General features: G+C 46.6%; 1 protein-coding gene across 1 annotated transcript; it reads left to right on the forward strand.

The window, feature by feature from the left end:
- Positions 1–258: 258 nt before the first annotated feature.
- Positions 259–13,111, forward strand: LOC118094884 (keratin, type I cytoskeletal 14). The gene is made up of 8 exons (XM_035135622.3): positions 259–1,152; positions 5,804–5,886; positions 7,055–7,211; positions 8,315–8,476; positions 8,590–8,715; positions 10,317–10,537; positions 11,295–11,335; positions 12,722–13,111. Exons 1-8 carry the CDS (start codon positions 658–660, stop codon positions 12,817–12,819), a joined length of 1,383 nt encoding a protein of 460 aa, XP_034991513.2. The 5' UTR covers positions 259–657; the 3' UTR covers positions 12,820–13,111.
- The last annotated feature ends 10,136 nt before the right edge of the window (positions 13,112–23,247 follow it).

A 23,247-nucleotide genomic window follows, 5' to 3' on the forward strand; every position in this document is an offset into this window, starting at 1 on the left:
AGCCAAGTGAATTCTTGCCAGCAGACCTATCCTTCCACTTGGTCATTGGTTACACACTCCTAAGAGTCTTTGGCTGAACACTGCTTTAGAGACAGAGTCCACACACTCCACATTCCAGAAGGTGCTGAAGGATATGGGTGCTTAGGAAGGACTCAGCAGAGGGAGCCAAGAAAAACATGAGAAAGGCAGGTTGCCCTGACTTTTCAGAAAGGCATCAGGGCGGAGTCCCCAAATACTTTATTCTTTCTTACTTGCATTCCATAGCTTTCCTGGTACAGAAACCCTTTTTTTATATAAAAAAAGATATAGCCTTGGGTGGAAGAGCCACCCTGGCTGAGTTAACAGCTGATGATTACTTTTCGGAAACAAAAGAAGAAACAGTTCAATAAAAAGAAAACCCCGCCCTCTGGAATGTGGCATAGGCATGAATAAACGCAGGGAGGAAAAGGATAGTTTGGGAAGTTGGCTTGGATGCCTGGGGTGATGAAAGCTTCAGGGAATGGAAAAGAGAGGAGAGCAGCCCCCCACCCCACCCCGCCACTCCTTGTGGCAACGCCTCCGTCTCAGATATAAGAGGAGAATACAGACAAGGAGCTGCTAACTCTCTTCAGTCCTTTAGAACCTAGTGAGGACATTTCTCTCCATTTCCTGGCAGCCATGAGCACCACCTTCAGGCAATACACCTCTTCCTCCTCGATGAAGGGGCCTTCCTTTGCTGGGGGTTCCTCCCGGCTTTCCTCCGTCCATCTGGGCGGGGGATACAGAGCCCCGAGCATCCATGGCGGAGCTGGTGGCATCTCCATCTCTTCCTCCCGCTATGTCTCTGGGGTGGGCAGTGCCCTTGGGGGTGGCTATGGGGGCAGCTTCTGCAGCAGCGGCAGCCTTGGTGGTGGGTTTGGTGGAGGCTATGGTGGAGGCTATGGTGGAAGCTTTGTCGCTGGTGGCGGCGAAGGCCTTCTGGCCGGGGGCGAGAAGGAGACCATGCAGAACCTGAACGACCGCCTGGCTAACTACCTGGACAAGGTGCGGGCGCTGGAGGAAGCCAACACCGACCTGGAGATCAAGATCAAGGAGTGGTACATGAAGCAGGGACCAGGTCCAGAGCGTGACTACAGCCCATACTTCAGGACCATCGAGGATCTGCGGAGCAAGGTAAATGGCAAACCAGACAGCCTTTGAAAGCACTGAATTGTAGAGTTGGGTTGTCTAGAGCAGGCGTCCCCAAACTTCGGCCCTCCAGACGTTTTGGACTACAATTCCCATCATCCCTGACCACTGGTCCTGTTAGCTAGGGATCATGGGAGTTGTAGGCCAAAACATCTGGAGTGCTGCAGTTTGGGGATGCCTGGTCTAGAGCAATGCAATGGTGCAAAAACAGTTAAGAAAAGAAGAGTAAGGTAGCTGAAAACAGAGTTGCTGTGGAGGCAACAGTAAGGGCTTCCCAGGTTGCTGGACTGCAAACCTAAACATGGCTATTGAGAACTATGTAACTATGGCTATTAAGGCATTTGAACCCTTCCCACTGGTTTCTGGCTTAAGCCCATATGCATGTGTAGCTGTTACAGAGCCCAGGACGACTTGTGACAATGCAGCTGGGACCATTCGCTTTGCACATAAGAAGAACAGCTATCTGCGATTCCTGCATGAAACTGGGGTGCGATGGAGAGTTTGGTGCTTGCTGTGGGAAGTGTGGGTTCAGATCTTTAGAATGCTCACATTTTAGGGCTTCCCACACATTAGGTGGCCAAGTGTGTTATCAACCGGATGCTCCTTAGGAAGCTGCAACAAATCCTTATCCTGTCGTCTGCCCCATATAATGCTCATGTTTCCATATACTGTATATCCTTCTCTCATTTACACACTACATTTTTTTTTAAAAAAAATAGTGCATGCTTAAATAATCTTAGGGGTACAAATGGACTCTTATTCAGAGGTGTGGATCTCCTGAACATAAGCTATGTTGTGCAACTGAGATATGTTGCCTAAGTTAGATTTTGGTATAAGCCCTCTAAATGTAGGGCACAGAGGAATGTAGGAAGATGCCTTATAGCAAGTCAGACCATTGGTCCATCTAGCTCACTGACTGGCAGTGACACTCTATAGGATTTTGCTGGGGAGTCTTTCACAGCCCTACCTGGAGATGCTGGTGATTGAACCTGGGACCTTCTGCATGCAAAGCAGATGCTCTACCCACTGAGCTATGGCCCTTCCCCATTTTTCCAAAATTTATTCTGGTCCTGCTCATCATGGGGAGGGGCAAGAAGGGCACCCTGATTTCTGGTCCACCAGTGAGACATCTGTAAAGTCAAATGAACCAACCGCTGAGAGGTTTCCTCCAGAACACATCATCTCTAATCCTTTTGGTTAAGATTCTGATTAAAAAACACAACCCCATATAACCTTCAGGGAGATGAAAGTTCACAGAACGACCGAGCTGGAAGAGGTCTTGTAGGTCATCTAGTCCAACCCCCTTCTTGATGCAGGAAATCCAGTTAGAGCATCCCCAACTGTCCTCCAACCTCTGCTTCAAGCCTACCCACCCCTAAGTCCAGGGCACCAATGAGGTGACCTTCCAGATGTGGTTGGACTCCAACTCCCATCATCCTGACCATGGGCCATGCTGGCTGGGTGGGGGAGTTGATGGGAGCTGGAGTCCAGCAATGTCCAGAGGATACAGTGTTGGCTATCCCTGTCCTGGGTAAACAGTACCATAGTCTAACTGCTTGTAACTTCAAGAGGTTTCTCTTAATGGTCAACTGAGATCTATGGTCTTGTGGTTTAAAACCATTAGATCTAGTTCTTCCTTTTAAAGAAGCAAATAACTTCCTCCTCCTCCTCCTCCTCCTCCTCCTCCTCCTCCTCCTCCTCCTCCTCCTCCTCCTCCTCCTCCTCCTCCTCCCCCTCCCCCTCCCCCTCCTCCTCCTCCTCCTCCTCTTCTTCTTCTTCTTCTTCTTCTTCTTCTTCTTCTTCTTCTTCTTCTTCTTCTTCTTCTTCTTCTTCTTCTTCTTCTTCTTCTTCGCCCTCATCTATGTAACAACCCATTAGGTACTTGAAGTGCTGCTCAGCTGCTTTAGAAAAACTGGCTGTGAGACAGGTGCACACCTGACATGTAAAGTACACCGAACATACATTTAAAGCACATAGCTTTCCCCAAAGAATCCTGGGAACTGTAGTTTCTCCATGATTCCTAGTTCCCTTAACAATCAAGGGAAGTAATAATATCACTGTATTCTGCTCTGGTCAGACCTCACCTGGAGTACTGTGTCCAGTTCTGGGCACCACAGGATGGCCCTTGTGGTCTCTTCCAACTCTATGATTCCATGAATTCCCAGGAGTCCCAGGATTCCTTGGGGGAAGTTGGGCGTGCTTTGCATCTCTGGTGTGGACCCACGGTTTCTAAAACCCTTGGTCTCTAATTATTTTAAGAGCGAAGGGCGTGGACTGATGGAGGAACGGAACTGGATTAATTTCCAGTTGAGCTAATCCCTAGGAGGATGACAGCCACAAGATCAAGAAAAAGGTGTCAGCTAGAGCGCATGGCTGCAGGGCACCAGTGGTTCCACTCAGGTGCACCCAAAAGGAATAGAAGGGCCGTGAGTGATGTCTGTGCTGACAGGACCATGGGCTTGTGGATGTGCGGTGGATATGACTTGCGCTCCAAGTATGCGCTCCCTCTGCCAAGTCCCTCAGATCATGGAAAGGCTGGAAGTGCCCGGGGGCAGGGAGAGGAGAGCTCTCTGACGCAGCTCACCCTTTTGTCTAGCGTCGCAGTGACAGGGCGATGACAAGGCGCAGGGGCAACGGTTTTCCACTGGACCGAAACGAGAGATTAGGAGAGCTCTTTGAAGAGCGAACTGGCTAAATAAAACAAATGCAAGCCTGCTCAATTGCACCTCCCACAACAACCCTGTCAAGTAAGCTGCGTTTCGCCAGGTGCAAAAGGAGGCAGGCGGATCCTGCACCTTTAATGTGACGAGAGTGGGAAGACAGGGTGGCATACTGGCTTGGACCAGGACCTGGGAGACCAGGGTTCAAATCCCCACTTGGCAATGAAGCTTGGACCAGTCACTGCCTTTCAGCCAAACCTACCTCACAGGGATGTTGTGGGGATTAAGTGAAGAGAGGAACTGTGTGCACTACCTTGAGTTCCTTGGAGGAAAAAAAGGTGGGATATAAACGCAATAAAATAGATGATGTGTGGAACTTCAGCAGTTCTGTGCTACACCAGCTGAGACCCCCTCTTCTGCATGAGTATCCTGCCCCCTTTCTATCTGCCCACCTGCATTTTACAGATGAGGAACTGACAGCACAATCCTATAAGTTTCTACTCAGAAGTACATCCCATTGAGTTCAGTTCAGTGGCACTTACCCTTGTGTAAATGAGTTTCTGAATGCAGCCTGAGTTTGAAAGATGCCTCACCTAAACAATTGTAATAGAGGAGGAATTTTTTTGTAAAAAAAAGATGTAATGCAGCAGAAAAGATATAATTCAGTAGAAAAGGTTTGAGGAAAAATACTGGGGAGAAGTCAACTGAGGGTGGGAAGTCAGCTCAGGAAATAATGTAATTATTTGATTTGAAGGGCACTGTGAACATGTTTTTGTGTGTGTGTGTATATGTGTCTGTCTGTCTGTCTGTCTGTCTATCTGTCTATCTATCTATCTATCTATCTATCTATCTATCTATCTATCTATCTATCTATCTATCTATCTATCTACAGTGGTACCTCGGTTTATGAACACAATTGGTTCTGGAAATCTGTTCATAAACTGAAGCGAACTTTCCCATTGAAAGTAATGGAAAGTGGATAAATCTGTTCCAGACAATCCGCGGAGTACTTAAACTGAAGCGTTCATAAACTGAAGCGAACTTTCCCATTGAAAGTAATGAAAAGTTAATTAATCCGTTCCAGATGGGTCCGCGGCGTTCGTAAACCGAAAATTCGTAAACCGAGGTGTTCATAAACCGAGGTTCCACTGTATCTATCTACTATCTATCTAATCTATCATCATCTATCTATGCCTTGTGTGAGGCTTCTGTGTTTGCTCATGGATCACCAGAAATCTCTATCCATTGCTTGATCTACTGGTGTCCTTCTTTGAAAATGGCACCTAATGAGGAGCAGCCAATGGATAACAACATCAGAGTACAAGTCCCTTCCTTGCTTGGCAGCAGACTTTGCCAATCTGGCAATTTCCAGGCATCATGACTCTGCTATCTAGGGCTGATGGGAGTTGTAGTTCAAAACAGTTGGCAAGCTGCAGGTTGGCAAAAGCTGCTTTCCATTTTCCTCATGTTTATCATAATCCATTTGGATAATAATAATAATAATAATAATAATGCAATAAAATGTCAAACATGTCTTCTAAAAGTCAGATAGTTGTTTATTTCCTTGACTTCTGATGGGAGGGTGTTCCACAGGGATTAGTAGGGATTACTATTAATATGGTCAACCAAGTGGCAGTGATGGGTAGAGTAAGCCTGTTGGATAGATCATAGAATCATAGAATTGTAGAGTTGGACGGGACCCTGAGGATCATCCAGTCCAACCCCCTGCAATACAGGAATATACAGCTGTCCCATATGTGTATAGAACTTGCAATCTTGACATTATCACCACACTCCAGCCAACTGAGCTATCCAGGCTAACCTGATGCATGTTACCTTGGTGCCATGAACTGCCATTCTAACTTCCACCCTAGGCATCACTTAATGCCTGCTCTTGTCCTGCATACTTAAGAGAGTACATAATTCGGACAAGCCTCTTTAAGACTTCTCTTTAAGAATACTTGTTCTTTCCCCAGATATTGGCTGCCACTGTTGACAATGCTGCCATCGTCCTGCAAATTGACAATGCCCGCCTGGCTGCCGATGACTTCAGAACCAAGTAAGTTTTGCTTCCACAGAATATGTATGAACCATGAGTGGGTGGCGCTGTGGGTTAAACCACTGAGCCTAGGGCTTGCTGATCAGAAGGTCGGTGGTTTGAATCCCCGCGACGAGGTGAGCTCCAATTGCTCGGTCCCTGCTCCTGCCAACCTAGCAGTTTGAAAGCATGTCAAAGTGCAAGTAGATAAATAGGTACCGCTCCAGCGGGAAGGTAAATGACGTTCCTGTGTGCTGCTCTGGTTTTGCCAGAAACGGATTAGTCATGCTGGCCACATGACCCGGAAAAACTGTCTGCGGACAAACGCCGGCTACCTCGGCCAGTAAAGCGAGATGAGCGCCGCAACCCCAGAGTCATTCACGACTGGACTTAACTGTCAGGGGTCCTTTACTTTTACCTTTTTATGAGCAGGTGGAACAAGCTTTTCGTTTGGAGAATGGTCTCCAATCTACGGCTCCCTGGACTGATGAAGTTGCTCCAGCCATATTAAGCACTGGTGCTAGGATTCAAATAGGCCAACAGCTTCCAAGGCAGACCTAAAAGCAACTAAACAAGTTGGAGCAATGAAAGGAAAAGTAGGTTTAGAAACACAGAGTTTGGTCCAGAACACAAGCAAGGTGTAATTAGCAGGAAGCCAATAAACGAGGTTGGATAGGATAATCTGACATATCAGGAAACTTAACCAAAGGCCTGTCATGAACAACTAGTCTGATAAAGCAAATACTGTTGTTTTCCATGTATAAGACTATTTGGGGGGGGGGGACTAAATTTAAAGAAAATGAGGGGAGGTGGCCCAAAATTGTTGAGCTTTTTTAAGGGGGAATGGCACATGCGCCATCCCCCCCCCAGCAGGGCAATTGCTGGGGGTTGGCAAAGTGGGAAGCCTCTCCCCCCATGCCACTGCAGGCAGGAAATGCTCCCTACAGTGCACACCTCCCACAGTGGCATGGGGGGGGAGTTGCGTGCCAGCCAACCAGCAGGCTGGCAGCTCCCCCCATGCCACTATCCGTGTATAGGACGACCCCAGTTTTTTGACATGATTTTTGAGCCAAAAAACCTCATCTAATACATGGAAAAATACAGCAAGCAAAACTACGTGGAAGAAAACAAAACAAAAAATATGAAAAGGGGATATCTTAATTTAATCTGTCCTTTTTTCTGCTTCCAGGTTTGAGACAGAGCAAGCCATGCGCATGAATGTGGAGGCTGACATCAATGGGCTGCGCAGAGTCTTGGATGAGCTGACACTATCCAGGGCAGACCTGGAGATGCAGATTGAGAACCTGAAGGAGGAGCTGGCTTATCTCAGGAAGAACCATGAAGAGGTGAGAGGCAAAGCTGCCACGAACTTTTATCACATAACCAGTGGCAAGTAAAGAATCCTATGCTTGCTGGCTTCAGTCCTATAACCAACCAGTCAGGTGCATGTACTGCCATGCTCAAGTTCTGGTCTTTGGAGTGCCTGGACAAACCTACATTTAGGGTGGCTTGTGATGGTGTGCAGAAAATCTAATTCATAGCAGTCGAGCAGCTGGTCAAAGCCTGCTTGCTAGCCACCAAGACAGAGCCTGCCTTCAAAGGACCATGGTTCTATTCAGTGGTTGAGTATATGCTTTGCATTCAAAAGGTCCCCTGCTAAACCCAGGAGAGCTGCTTCCAGTTGTTTTGGGAGATATGGACAACTTGGACAAGTAGGCTACAGTGGTGCCTCACTAGACGAATTTAATTCGTTCCACGGGTCTATTCTTATAACGAAAAATTTGTCTAGCGAATCCCATAGGAATGCATTGAATTTTTTTTTTTTTTTAAAAATTGCCCATAGGAACGCATTAATTGAATTTCAATGCATTCCTATGGGAAACCGCGATTCGCTAGACGAATTTTTCGTAAAACGAATTTGTCTAGCGAGGCAACCTCCGCTAGAAAAATCCTTTCTTTAAGCGAAAATTTTGTCTTACGGGGCGTTTGTTAAGCGAGGCACCACTGTAATCTGCCATAAGGCATTTTTCTATGTGGTTTTGGACTCCCATGTCATAGCTGGAATGGATAAGCAAATAAACATTCTTTCTTTTTTATAAGATTTTTTTATTTAGAATGTTCAGAATACATTACAATAAAAAACAAACTGATCTAAACAATTTTTTTAAAAAAAAGAAAGTAAAAATAGGTAGATCTCTCACAGGTAGATCTTAACTCTTGTCCCATACAGAAAAAGGTGAACCCTCTCACCTCTCACCTGGGACCTTCCTTTTCTTCTCCCAGCCTCCCGCCCTGGGAGAACTTCCCTTCCCTGCCTCTCACACAGGGTCCTTCACCAACCACCCATCACCTTCACCTGTGTGCAATTCCCTCCTTAACCCAGAGTAGAGGACAAGAAACGAAACAAAAACAAAGCAAATAAACTTTCCGCCTTTCCCTCTCTTTCCAGGAAATGACTGTCCTCCGAAGCCAGATGGGTGGCGAGATCTCTGTGGAAATGGACGCTGCGCCTGGGGTGGACCTCACCAAGATCCTGGCGGAGATGCGCGAGCAGTACGAGACCCTGGCAGAGAAGAACCGCAAGGATGCTGAGCAGTGGTTCTTCAGCAAGGTGGGACTTCCTCTCAGGATGGAGGGGGGGAAAAAGAGTGCCACAGGTTCTCAAATGGATACTCTGTGCTCTGAGTTTCATGTGAGCAGCGCGTCTTCTCCTTTTCCTTGCAGACCGAAGAGCTGAACCGCGAAGTTGCCATCCATACAGAGCAGCTGCAGAGCGGCAAGTCGGAGATCACAGAACTGAGGCGGAGCGTCCAAAGCTTGGAGATAGAGCTGCAGACTCAACTCAGCACGGTAAGGGGGCAGGTGGCACTGGGGAGGATGGTGAGTCTCTGAAAGTCCCCTTGGCTCTATCTTGGTGACACAGTCCAAGAAGGAGGACCTTCTCATTTGAATGATCTGCGGTGTGTTTCTGGCCATTGCGTAACAATGCCCACTTCCCCTCTTTTGGACAATAGCATTAGTGTGTCCTTACACAGAGTGCAACTCCTCAATAGCTCAAGGAAAAAAAAACCAAGGCAGTTAAGAGAACAGAGACACACAGGGCTCAAAAGTCAACTGCGCTTGAATCCCATTGAACTCAATGGGATAGGTTGGTGGTGACAAATGGTGCAATCTTATACAGTGGTACCTCGGGTACAGACGCTTCGGGTTACAGACTCCGCTAACCAAGAAACAGTACCTCGGGTTAAGAACTTTGCTTCAGGATGAGAACAGAAATCGTGCGGCGGTGCTGTGGCCAGCAGGAGGCCCCATTAGCTAAAGTGGTACCTCACTTTAAGAACAGTTTCAGGTTAAGAACGGACCTCCAGAACGAATTAAGTTCTTAACCAGAGGTTACACTGTGTATATGTCTATTGAGACCATTTAATTAAGTAGGACTTACTTCCAGCGAAGTGTGCAGCCTATACTGTATCAGATTGCAGTCTTTGTGTTCTTTGGGTGAGAAAGTCAGAGGTCATTGAGAAGGGATGGAGCGAGTCATCCTGCTGCTCTTGTCTCATAGCCTAGAGCAGGCATCCCCCAACTGTGGCCCCTCCAGATGTTTTGGCCTACAACTCCCATGTTCCATAGCTAACAGGACCAGTGGTCGGGGAAGATGGGAATTGTAGTCCAAAACATCTGGAGAGCTGAAGTTTGGGATTGCCTGGCCTAGAGGCTCTGCAAAAGTTTAATATGGGATGATTAAAATGTGGTTTCATGGCTAGTTTGTCATACTAGGACCAGGGAGACCCAGGATCAACTCCCCATGCGGTCATGAAGTTCACTAGGTGACCTAGGACCAGTCACTATCTCTCATCATACTGTACCCGGTAGAGCTTTCAAGAGGATGAAATGTGTGCCTGTGTGTGTGGGTGAGAGAAACTCTTTTAAGCTTCTTGGGTGAAATATGAATGCAACAACAAAGCTGTTTAATAATTTCCAGAGCAGTAACTCTATCTAGTGCAGCAGAAACAACCTAGAAACTTGTGGCACCTTAAAGACTAATTTTTATCATGGCATAAGTTCTCCACATCTCAGTAGTAATGTGCAGGGGTTTTAGAATTTTGTCTGAATTTTTCCTGATAAACACATTTTTATATAAACTTTTTTTTTTGGCAACCAACATCCCTCAACATAATGAATTTCATGGAAACTTCCTCTAATATATGCATATTATTTGGTTAGGAAGCTGCACCACAAAATCTGGAGAAGTGCAAATTTGGAAGAATAGTTGTGTTTTGGTTTGCATATTTGTTTGAGAAGAGCAAACCAGATTCAATTTCCCTCCATCCCTCCTTGAAATATTTCATGAAACCAGCATGCAGCCCAATACTGTCATGTTATATACCTGATAATCTTCCAAAGTTCTCAAAGCAATGAATGTGACCCTCCTCTCAATTCTCTTCCCCTAGAAAGCGGCACTGGAAGCCACCTTGGCAGATACAGAGTCTCGCTATGGTTCCCAACTCGCCCAGATCCAGGTTATGATCACCAGCGTGGAGGAGCAGCTGGCTGAGCTGAGGTGCGACATGGAGCGCCAGAACCATGAATACAAGATCCTCCTTGATACCAAGACCCGCCTGGAACAGGAGATCGCCACCTATCGCCGCCTGCTGGAGGGAGAGGAAGCCCAGTATGTAAAAGAGGGGCTGTGATGGGGAGGGATGGCAAGAAGGGTGTCCTAAAACAGCTCACATGGAGCAAAACAGGGAGGTTCCTTCAATATCTTTATACAGCAATTTTATACAGATTTTGGTGATGCTGGCATTAATAGATCCATTAATTATTGGATTATCTAACCAACAAAACAACACTATACAGTGGTCCCTCAGTTTAAGTACACAATTGGTTCCGGAAGTCTGTACTTAACCTGAAGCGTACTTAACCTGAAGCGAACTGTCCCATTGAAAGTAATGGAAAGTGGATTAATCTGTTCCAGACGGTCCGCAGAGTACTTAAACTGAAGTGTAAACTGAAGCGTACTTAACCTGAAGCAAACTTCCCATTGAAAGTAATGGAAAGTGGATTAATCCGTTCCAGACGGGTCCGCGGACTACTCAACCTGAAGCGTACTTAACCCGAAGTATGAGTGTAATTGGTTCCGGAGGTCCGTACTTAACCTGAAGTGAACTTTCCCATTGAAAGTAATGGAAAGTGGATTAATCCGTTCCAGACGGGTCCGTGGAGTACTTAAACTGAAAGTACTTAAACTGAAGCATACTTAAACCAAGGTATGACTGTAATTGGTACATGGCCCTGTTTCCACATTTAAGAGGCATTTTTAGGATATCCTTTCCCCCCCTTTTATCACATTGGCATTTCATAATGTATTCTAGAAAAGCAGCCTGAATTTCTAACTTGGCCATGTTTCTTTCCTCCTTTTCTTACAGCATCAGTTCCCAGTACAACGCAGCTGTGTCTGGAAAAGATGGTAAGAATGCATGCCCACTAAAAAAAGTTCAGTGCTCAGATTATGGGGGAAATATAGGAGAGCCTTTCAAGAGGCCCTGACTTGTCCTATTTTTAGCCAAACCCAGTAGCCTTCTAAAAACAGTAGCTGAAGGACCACCACAAATGGTAAGGAGATGGTAAGGAGATAATCTGAACACTGAGACCTTTCATCTTGTGTGATGTTAGCTGCTGCCACTGCTAAGTGAGTCAGGATGAAGATATCTCTGCACATCAAAGAATGCTGTTCACCGACCTCACTATCTTGGATTGTATTTCCCTTGGTCAGAATCCTAAGCAGATTTCAGGTTGTTCAGAAAAACATTGCGATGCTTTCCTAAACACACTTACTGGGAGTAAAGCTGTGCACACATTATACATTTAAAGCACATTTGAAAATCTTTCTTTCCCTCAAAGCGTTCTGGGCACTTTAGTTTACCCCCATAGAAATGCAATCCCTAGCAACCACGTAACAAGCTACAGCGCCCAGAATTCTTTGAGGAGAAAATGTGCTTCAAATGTGCTTCAAAGGCAGGCACCCCCAAACTGCGGCCCTCCAGATGTTTTGGCCTACAATTCCCATGATCCCTAGCTAAGAGGACCAGTGGTCATGGATGATAGGAATTGTAGTCTAAAACATCTGGAGGGCCGAAGTTTGGGGATGCCTGTTCAAAGGTATAATATGTGTGCAGCCATAGTCACGCTGAACTCACTGAACTCTGAGCAAACATGCCTAGGATTGCACTGTTAAGGACACCCCAGCCCACTCAATTCCTGTTCCCCCCAACAATTCCAAGTAGATAAAGAGGAAAGTAGATGAGGTACTCATCTCTGCTATTTTGACAGGGCGCAGACAGGGAGTGGGTGCTCTTCCAGATGTTGTTGGACTCCAACCCCCATCAGCCCCAGTCAGGATGGCCAATGGTCAAAGCTGACAGGAGTTCAGCAACATTTGGAGGTGACCCACAGGTTCCCCATCCCTGTAAGGCATTCTACTTCTGTCTCTCAACTACATATATTTTGCAAACTGCTTTGAGGTGTTGTTGTCTTTTACAATCAAGTGGTGTGTGAGACAAGTTATGAAATAATATCAGGAGCAACTTCCTGGGGTCTTCTGTATGTGGAAATGGAAACATTAACCATTCTGCTCACAGGCCTAGAAAGCAACAGAAGCCTTCCAGCATTCCTTGTTCGTTCCCTCAAGGTCTGATCGGCTCCCCGCTCAGCCTCCCAGTTGGCTGAGGACCCTATATAAGCTTCTCGGGTCCTCTTACCTCCTGATCATTCCGTTTTTGAGATGAAGTTAGCAGGTGAAGTTAGGAAACGTCTGAAGGGGAAATAAACCCTCTCTCCAACTCTTCTCTTGCAGTGATAAAGACCTCACGTCAAGTCCGCATGATTGTCGAGGAGGTTGAAGATGGAAAGGTTGTCTCTTCTCGTGAGCAGCTCAAACAGTCCAGCTATTGAAAAGAACCTGCCATAATCAGTGCTCCAAGATTATAGTTCTGTGGATACAACTGAGAGAGTTTAACATCACAGAATCTCCATGCATTCTGCTGTTTGCCTTCCTTTTTTATTAAAAAAAAAACTATCAGCAAGTTTTCCAAATTAACAAAAACAACACACATTTTCTGTTATGTATGTGTGTGCATCTACATGAAACTTTTGCATAATGAAGAAAAAGCACGCAGTTAAGTGACCTTTACAGTCAACTGCTTTGCTTGCTAATAGCTAATAAAGCCTTATTTCCTATAAAACACGAGATCATTTCATGGTTGTATATTTAAGGTTCTCAAAAATGTAATCATTGTAGGATGCCACGAGAAAGGATAAAATTGGGAAAGAGCCAGCCTTTTTTATTGTAGAAAAAAAACCCAGACTTCACGAATTATTTTGGGGGTGTAAAGATCTGTCTTTATTTGAAGCAATTTACACATCGGTCCTGCTATCCAAACACAATTTCTCAGGAAATTGATTGTTAGGTGAGTGTTTGTATAATGACTTGATGGTTTCAATTGGTTCCTATTGGAATTTTTTAAAAATGCATTCTCAACCAAGGAATTTTGATCCCCAAATGATGAAAAAACCTGGGGAAACACAGGAAACCCCTCTGAAACCTTGCAGAAGGCAAAGAAGTAAGGGGGAAAATGCTCTCATATTTGTGCAATCTCTCCCTCTCCCTCCCTGCTCCCTCTCACCATGGTTTTTGATGAAATGACAGCTGTAGGCCAGCTAAACACACAAAAAAGTAAGGCTTGTTTAAGGCTGACAATCTGTTTACAGAACTACATGCAGGTCTGGATGTGTGGGTATCTGAATCTGCAGTGTGTATAGTGAGATTTGAGTAAACCATTTGAGCTCAGCCCCATCGCGATTGGCCATTCCCGCCTCCGTCAGCCCCAGGCCGGCCAATGAGGTCGGCCGGGGGTGGGGCTTGGCTCCTTTTAAACAACCCAGAGGTGGGAACTCGGCCTCTTTGCCCCTGCTCGCCAGCGCCACACAACTAAATGCTCGTGTTTGGATAAGTGAATTTTCATATACTGAGCAGACCTGTGTGTATTGCTGAAAGGAGCAGGTAGAAAACCCAGCAGAGAGGCCCTCAGCTTAGGTTGGTTCCTCTAAAGAAACCAGGCATTTTTACACAGGTTTATAGGGCTGCAGATAAGGAATTTAGCCAGGCTATTTCCCAGAAAACAAAGGAGTTACTTCAGCTTTTTAGCTTCCAGCTCACCTTGCAGTTTTGCTCTTTTAGTTACATTCCAAGAATTTTCTTGAATTGACATTTGAGACTTGGGCTTTTCGGCCTGGAATCTTTTTCTTCTACATCTTTTTCTATCTACCCTTTCATCCACAGAAATAGATTCCAGTCCTCAAAGGGAGCTTAATGGATATCCTCCAGCCACAGTCTCAGTTATCAGCTTACCCTTTCATTCTTCTCTGTCTCCTCCCACCTCCTTCTGGAGCTGCTGGGTTTTGCTCAAGAACTTCTCAAAAACTCAAACTTGTGGTGAACAGGAAGGCAACACAGAACCACCTCTGGATTTTGTGGGGTCCCCTCTGAGCAAAATACCCCCCAGTGGGTCTACCCACTCCTTGATTCTCTCCCAGAATCCCATTCCTTTACTCTCCCACCTACCTCATTTTGTAGAACTGCCTGGAACAGATGACACAACCCTTGTCCCTGCTTGCATGCTCAGAGAGGATAGGTGAACAGGCAGAAATAGCAAGCAGAAGGGCCAGAAGGGAGGAGGTTGGGGACAAAAACAAGATAGGATCTGCCTATCACTGGCTAGCAGTTTGCTCTGGCTTCACTTCACTGTCAACCTCCCGGACTTCCACCCTACCAATCCTAATGAGCACCACCCTTCACTTCAGCCATGGAACCTCTTCCAACTCTAACCAGGGTTGGGCAGGTGACACAGAATGGCTACGGCCATATGGAGGACCAGTCATCTCCCCCAACACCCCTCCCCATTTCCATTTCCATTTACTTATTTAGAATATATACTGCCCCTTGCACAAGCAACAGGTCTGTTTTCAACAAAATCAAATAGATAAATATATTATTATTATTAATTTCATTTCTATTCCGATTTATATTATTAAGAACACATTAAAACATCAAATAAAAGAACATAAGGTACATACGATACGAAATGATACAATAATCTTTATTGTCATTGTCCCATGCAGAACAATGAAATTGAAAATCTACATCAAACTTACAACAGCCATCAGCCTACTATCCAAAAAAATGCATATCGACTTGCTACCCATCCCGCCTATACATAATTAACCCCTAAAAAACTCTCCTGATTTGCCCCCTAAAACTCTGATGCCCCACAACCGAATACAGAACCCCCCTCACAAACTGAGTCCCTAAAATAGCAAAATCCTTTTAAAAAGACCCCAAATCAACCAATCACTAATCATGGGTTGCCTGTGCTACCTGATGGTTGGCCTTGAACACTTCTTTTGTCTGATAGCAGGATTTGATCTAGGGTCTCCTCTACGATACAGCGCCTGCACATTAGCACTAACCCCCTGCTGGCAGAGGTGAGAATAGCAGGGAAGTATTAGTATTGCCTCCCCAGACTCCTGATTGGCTGGGAGGATTCATGTGACAGTTTCCTGCCACTTTGGGTTGGCATAACTGGATGCTTCCCTTGGCTGTTCAGTGCATGTATTATTATTATTATTTTGCTGTGATAACTTGTCTTGCCACACCTCACCTCATCACCTTGGGCATCTTGCCAGAATCAGAACCCCAAGCTTCATGTTCAACATTCCTCAAATTAAACCGCACAAGCATTGCCAACATCACGCTAAGGGCTTTTGAATGATAGCTCGCTGAGCCAAATCGACTGACTGAATATGATTCCGGAGCCTTTTGATGAAAGCGAGCTACTTGCTTGTGTGTGCAACAATGTGGTGGTCAGGAGAAAGTGCAAGGGCATAAAAACGAGAACATCAAAACCCTGCGGTTAACCAGCATTTGTACTAAGCAATGCTTTGAAGGGCTAGAGTACTGAAGAGGAGCTTGAGCTTCATTAGAAATGCTGATTAAGGCGATGATGATTGCCTTGCTGCAGGTGAAACAGTGCCCTCGATATGAACAATGCAGGCAGGTAAGCCTGGACATCAAAGGAAGGAACAAGGAACGAGGTGGTGGAGACAGAACTTTGCCCACAATACATAGCTCACATTACTGAAGAAACTGGGGAAAGTGCAGTAGAGGACAGCGAAATGGCAGAGCTGGAGGCCTCCATGGTGCAGGAAGCAAGAGATGGGTAGCAGAAGCAGGATCTTTTAGAGTGGTCAGCAAAAAATGGCCTCTCTAAACACTCTGGTGGGCAGAGGAAGTGCGCTGACTGTTTCCACTGAATTTCTCCAGGGGAAGGGAACAAATCCACCCAAAAATGGGGAAGTCAGGGATATTTTTGTGACAGGACTCCCCAGTATGGAGTACCGGAACTTTTGAGCTGGCACCCACAACACTTCTATAAATATATGAGAACCGGCATTTCATTATTTTAACAAAAAAGTGAAATTATTCAACTTGAATTGCTCTTCAAATTCACAATGTTTCAATGTGTTGCTTATTCCCTTGCCTATTGCTTCTTGGTACTATTTCCCTCCTTCTCCTTCTCCTTCTCCTTCTCCTTCTCCTTCTCCTCCTTCTCCTTCTCCTTCTTCTCCTCCTCCTCCTTTACCCTCACTGCCCTTGACCTTAGTTGCCAACACTCCCATTCACTCGGTAACATCGTCAACAAAAGCACATGTGTTGTCACATCTAATACAGCAGCAGTGAAGGAAGATGAGGTTGAGTACTATGAAGGGAAAGAACCATAAAGGAAAATAGCAATGGGAGAACAAAGGCAGCCCGAAGACAACATCAGTGGTGCCAAAAAATGGAAGGCAGTTTTTGACACTCGGGAAAAGAAACACTAAACAAGGTAAATCGTCTCAGTCTGTGTCCTTGACAAATCTGAAGAACAGCAAAGAACAAGCCCGAGGCCAGTAAAATTGAAACCTGCCTTTATTATCCTCCCTAATGAGGTGAATAGGTCCATGGCCATGCAATCTATTAATTGCAACAATTGTGGAAAAACCCATAGCCTTTGCATCTCATACGCAGCACCCTTCAGCCTGCGGAAAAACCTGTTAAAAGATCTCTCTTAAGGTCATGTGCTGTTATACACTTCACGCCAATCATGGCATTAACAAGACCTCATAAAAAGGGAACACTTATTGAATGAAATGCCACCAAGTAAAACTGCCCTGACTCAGCTGGCTTCATTCTGATGCTGTGGGGCAGTTAGCAGCGATAGAGCAGCCCCCTTCAGGTTTTCAAAAAGAATTCATGGAGCTCAAATTGAGCAGGAGGTGACACACCAGGCCCAACTGTCCCATGTTGATCAGTCACAGTCCACAGGGACTTCCACCACCCAGGAGGGTGATCGGCTAAACAAGGAGAGGTCAGACATTGCTGACTGTCCAGGCAGAGGAGCAAGGCAAAGGTTAGCCCCTTGGAGGGAGATTAAGGTCTGGGTTCAGCACCACAGATAGCTCTCCGAGAGCTGAGGCCAACCATCCAAGTTGTCTCAACAAAGACCTGGCTGAATTTTATAGCAGCGCAAGGGAGCCGTTGACTGGAGGCTCCACCCAGGGAGTAAATAGCCCCCTGACTATTTAAAGGGCCACTCCTCTTAGCTCCTTTTGGGGTACAGTCATACCTCGGTTTAAGTATGCCTCGGTTTGAGTATTTTCAGTTTAAGTACTCCGCGGACCTGTCTGGAATGGATTAATCCACTTTCCATTACTTTCGTTCGATGGGGAAGTTCGCTTCAGGTTAAGTACACTTCAGGTTAAGTACGGACTTCCAGAACCAATTACACACATACCTCGGGTTAAGTACGCTTCAGGTTGAGTACTCCGCGGACCCGTCTGGAACAGATTAATCCACTTTCCATTACTTTCAATGGGAAAGTTCACTTCAGGTTAAGTATGCTTCAGTTTAAGTACTCCACGGACCGTCTGGAACGGATTAATCCACTTTCCATTACTTTCAATGGGAAAGTTCGCTTCAGGTTAAGTATGCTTCAGTTTAAGTACTCCACGGACCGTCTGGAACGGATTAATCCACTTTCCATTACTTTCGATGGGAAAGTTCGCTTCAGGTTAAGTACGCTTCAGGTTAAGTACAGACTTCCGGAACCAATTGTGTTTGTAAACCGAGGTACCACTGTAATGGACTTTCCAGCTGTGGGATTGCTTGATCCCCTGAGGAGTCTGTAGACCAACCATCAACATTTGCTAGCAGTGTTTCCTTCAGTCTCAGGGAAGGGGAGGCAGGCTCCAGGGATAACAGTCCCAAAGAGGAAAGACCTGGGGGTGGGTTCTCCTCCTCCCTCCTCCTCAGAACTGCGGTTAACAGAGGAGAGGTGGTCCAAAGCTGTGACAAAAGGGGGCTCCTAAGGGCACACAACTGAAGGCCTTCTTGCTCAATGTGGGGGGGCAGAATGGGTAAAACTAGTTCCTGTGGGAACATGGGGTGGAGGCTGGTAAGGTCACCCCTCCCCAGTTTGAGCACCCCCACTTTTCTGAGTACCAGAACTAGTAAGGGTGAGCTTTAGCCAATCATTCTTTTGCACACAGTATCTCGAGATCTTATGGGGCCTCCCATTCGGTCCTGTTAGGCTTGCCAACAAGACCACTCTGCTCTCCGAACCATGAGGATCAGGTTAAAAGCTACCGGTGTCTTCGAAGCCAGCAACTCTGTTTATCAGAGACTGAAATCCTCCTCCTAACACATTTTCTGAGTGGGTGAGCTTGAGATTAGAAAGCCAGCTGGACAAGAACTGCAAAACAATTAGAGGGTGTTTCCTCTGTCACCAGTGCATCAGCTATCCACGGGACAAGGGATGAGAGTGACACAAAAATTGTGTACAATTAGGGGGTATTGAGGCAATTCCAGTGAAGGATAGGAGGGGCTGGAAGCTGCAAGCCTCTGATTCTCTGGGGCAGTGATGAGATCTGGAAGATCCAAGGGTGTTGCCATGCTACACCTGGGATGTTCTAAAAGATCAGATTAAGTGCAGAGCTGAAACAGCAATGAAGTGGTGCTTCCTGAACACTTTCACCCAAGGCAAATGCTGCGTTGCAGGGCATGCTCGTTTTGAGGAACCCAGAGTTGCATTTTAAATAAAAGGACACATTCTACTCATGTAAAAACACGCTGATTCCCGGACCGTCCATGGGCCGGATTTAGAAGGCGATTGGGCCGGATCCGGCCCCCGGGCCTTAGTTTGCCTACCCATGCTTTAAATGCTATTCCCTCCCTTTGTATGGCAATGGGCATTATTAGACATTGTGCTCTTGTGCTTGAGTCCTCCTTGTGGGCTTCCCACAGGCATCTAGTTGGCCACTGTGAGAAGAGGATGCCAGGCTAGATGGGCCATTGGCCTGATCTAGCAGAACAATTCTTAACTCCTTATGGTAAAAAGGTAAAGGGACCCCTGACCATTAGGTCCAGTCGTGACCGACTCTGGGGTTGCGCGCTCATCTTGCATTATTGGCCGAGGGAGCCGGCGTACAGCTTCCAGGTCATGTGGCCAGCATGACAAAGCCACTTCTGGCAAACCAGAGCAGTACATGGAAACGCCGTTTACCTTCCCACTGTAAAAGGTAAAGGGACCCCTGACCATTAGGTCCAGTCGTGACCGACTCTGGGGTTGCGCGCTCATCTCGCATTATTGGCCGAGGGAGCCGGCGTATAGCTTCCAGGTCATGTGGCCAGCATGACAAAGCCACTTCTGGCAAACCAGAGCAGCACATGGAAACGCCGTTTACCTTCCCGCTGCAGCGGTTCCTATTTATTTACTTGCATTTTTGACGTGCTTTCGAACTGCTAGGTTGGCAGGAGCTGGGACCAAGCAACGGGAGCTCACCCCGTTGCAGGGATTCGAACCGCCGACCTTCTGGTTTAACCACAGCGCCACCTGGGTCCTTATGGACGTCACTCCAAAATGTGTTAAGCCAGCTGTGCTGTCCTGCTCCATTGGCACTGCTGCCCATAGGAAGCTACCTCATACTGAGTCAGACCACTGGCCCACCCAGCTCAGTATTTTCTCCTCAGTTACTCACAGTGGTTCTCCACAGTTTCCAACAGGAATCTGGACTGGCCTACCAGCTACGGAGCCTTTACACCTGCAGTTGCCTGCATGCCTACCAGCTGAACTGTTACACCTTGCCCTCTTCCTAGGAAAAAGTATCATTAGCAATATTATAATTCCAGTAGTTCATCCAGAGCTCATCCCGAGCAAATTATGTGCTTAATGCTTGGGTTCAACCCAGGAATCTACGGATGAATGGCTGACACCTGGCACACATAGACTGCAATTTTCTTTCCTCGTGGCATGAGACCAGTCCAGCACAACCACTCATATACATGTTTGTTTTACAACTTAGCTGCAAGTCAGTTTGTATGTGTTTTTGCAAAGGAAAACTACACGCATACAGCAATGAATAAACGTAACTCCACTCCTTTGCTTTTTCTGTTCATTAACTTGCCCTTAAGCTGCAAAAAGCATCTACGTTGCAAGTTAATACCTTCTGTTCGAGATGGCTTGAGAAGTTGTTTTGATTACTTAGGAAGGCTCACCAGGGCAAAGCTCTGCTACTTCTTGTCCACTGTGGTTCCAAAGGCATTCAGTCCACAACAGGACAAGCAATAACTATCAAAACTGAAGAACAACTGGCTCTTTCGAACAGGGATGGGGAACCTGTGGCCTTTCAGATGTTGCTGGAAAACATCTGCCACCATCCTTGCCCACTGGCCATGCTGGCTGGGGCTCATGGGAGCTGGAGTCCAACAATATCTGGAAAGCCACAGCTTTCCCACCCCATGTTCAAGGGTTTGAAGGCAAACAGGTGATAGACAAGTAAGGGTTCATCTACACTTCCATTTGCCTCACAGCTGTACCCTGGGAAAACCATGGTTTAGCGCAGAATCAGAACAAACAGCAATCAGGTTTTGTGTGGATTGCTGTTTGTTCCGATTTAGCACTGAAGAGCAGGTTTTCTGGAGTGAAGCATCTGAGCAAAGTCAAAACTTCTTGTACTTGGGTCTAGAAAGCACAGGACAAGCTGAAAACCTCTCGGACCTGCACTTTCTAGGCATGGGGCAGCTGGAAATATGGACAATCCCTCAGTAATCCTCAGAGGAGATCCATTAGACTCAGTGGAGTAAAGTTCATTGCTTTCGGTGGAATTACTGTTGAGTATTACTAACAGTGCCTGTGACAGCATTTTTGTTTCTCTTGTTTATCTAGAAAATCATTTATCAGAAAATCTATGTTAGTGCTGAACTAATTTTTCCTGATTCAGCAGGAAACCATGGGCAATGAGCTTTAGGAAGATAATTCTTCCCAAAAAAATCACACACCTCTTTTCCTGGACTCTGTTATTTAGCAAAGCAGTAATTAACATTAATCTCTCATCAAGTCAGAAAACAAGAGACTGAGAAGGGCTTGTGTGTCATAAATTCTGTATCTCATTTTAAGCATGTAGAAAGATAAGTAATACTGCTTTTTATTCTTTCGGGGAGGAAAAGTAATATTTGTGTTATTCCTTGCTTGAGTTACAATCATTGCCATTGTGTTAAAGCGACGGTGCTCAAAAACGTAACACACAAGGATAATAAAAGTCCTCTAAAATGAAGTGGAAGCGGGGAGGAGGAGATGAATTGTGATGAAACAAAGAAAGACTTCTTAGGGCATTGCCACAATTTCTGAGTGGGATTCAATCATATACCGGCAAATTCAGGCTGCACGGTGAAAGTTAATTGCGAGCTCTTGCACAAGGAACCCTCTTCCCCCAAAGATCAGTCTTTCTGCAGCAAGGAAAGTGACAGGAAATGCACTGGAAAGTGTGGGATGAGACTTGCTTGATGCAACGGCATCTAACTTCCCCACAAACAAATCAGAACAAATGTTCAATAAACAGTCAACATCCTCCAAACTCCCTGCAAACAGATCAGGTTCAATGCTCAGCACGTTGCCTGGAAGTGCCTCATGCTTTTTTCTTCAACCATTCTCTGCCACTCTGATGTACACTTCTCTTTGTGTGGCAATGTCCCTCCCTTCCCCAGAAATAAGGAACAAGACACAGTGAATTGAGTTTAAGTGGGTGAAAAGGCCACAACTTTATTGGTTACGGATGTTGAGCGGTATTGGCTTAGGCACTGGACCCTAACCGGCTATATCCGACTGTAACCCGTGTGTTACAGTCTGGGAGAAATTAACCACCAGAAAGGAGCCCAGTGATGTACATCTACCGAGACACCTCCTGTGGCCACCGTTGGGGGGTGCCATAAGGCCCTGACCTCCGTAGGCTCAGGACAAAGCTACCGCCCCCGGAACCCCTTTAACGGGATTAAATCTCCAATTTTGGGCAGAGGATGACGTAATCTGCCCCCCCATTCTTTATTTATGCAAATTTCCAATGCCTAACCACCAAACCAAGTTGTGACGAAATGCTATGAGGTAGGCGAAAAAACCAGATTGGCTAATCCAAGTGGGAAAAGTCCTACCCGGCCCCCCGGCCAACCAAGGCGACCGACCGAAGTCCACAGCAGCATCGGCCTAACCTGCCTAACTGCCTAACCAAAAGGGCGGGTGGGTGGGTGATCCGATCGCTTCAGGTGCCGGGGTGAAGAGAGGCAGCGTTCCTGCCTCCGGCCCAATTTATAACACGAGGAGGCCCCGCCTCCTGGGCGACCCTATTGGTCGGCCGGGGTATGACGGAGGCGGGAACCCCGTCTCGCGAGAGGGCTGAGCTCCCAGCCCCCTCGCGAGGGTTGAGTCGGGCCACGCCCACAACACCACCTCCGTGAAACACGGAAGTGGTTTTTCCCTACTAATCCCCTGGAGAAAAATTGTAGTCTTACACCAGTCTTAAATAAGGGTCACCCCACCATGTACTTTTTGTAGGTGGCTTTTATGAACATGGAAAGGCTCTGGGTTTAAGTTGAGCACCACAGAGACAGCGGAGTAGCTAGCCGCTTGGGTGCCCGGTGTGGCTCGTGTGTCCTGCAGCCAGGGTTCATCCACACAGGGGTGGAGTGAGCTGCCCATGGGGGTAGAGCGAGCCAAGGCAGGGCCTCTCTGCAGCCTCCCCCTCAGTTGTAGGGCAGCTGAGGCGGTAGACAGAGGCAAGCCCCGTGCTGCTCGAAAAAGCAGCGTGGAGCTTGCAGGCAGTCCGCCCACTGCCTCCCCCTCAGGAGAGATGCGTTGCTCAGGCACTCTGCAGTCCCCGTGGTGTGGGGCCCAGTGCCTCCTGCCTCACCTAGCTACCAGTGGCGTAGGAAGGGGATGTGGTGGGTGCCAGAGTTTT

Source organism: Zootoca vivipara, chromosome 12 (assembly GCF_965207765.1).
Source record: "Zootoca vivipara chromosome 12, rZooViv2.hap1.1, whole genome shotgun sequence".
In the NCBI taxonomy this organism is placed as follows: domain Eukaryota; kingdom Metazoa; phylum Chordata; class Lepidosauria; order Squamata; family Lacertidae; genus Zootoca; species Zootoca vivipara.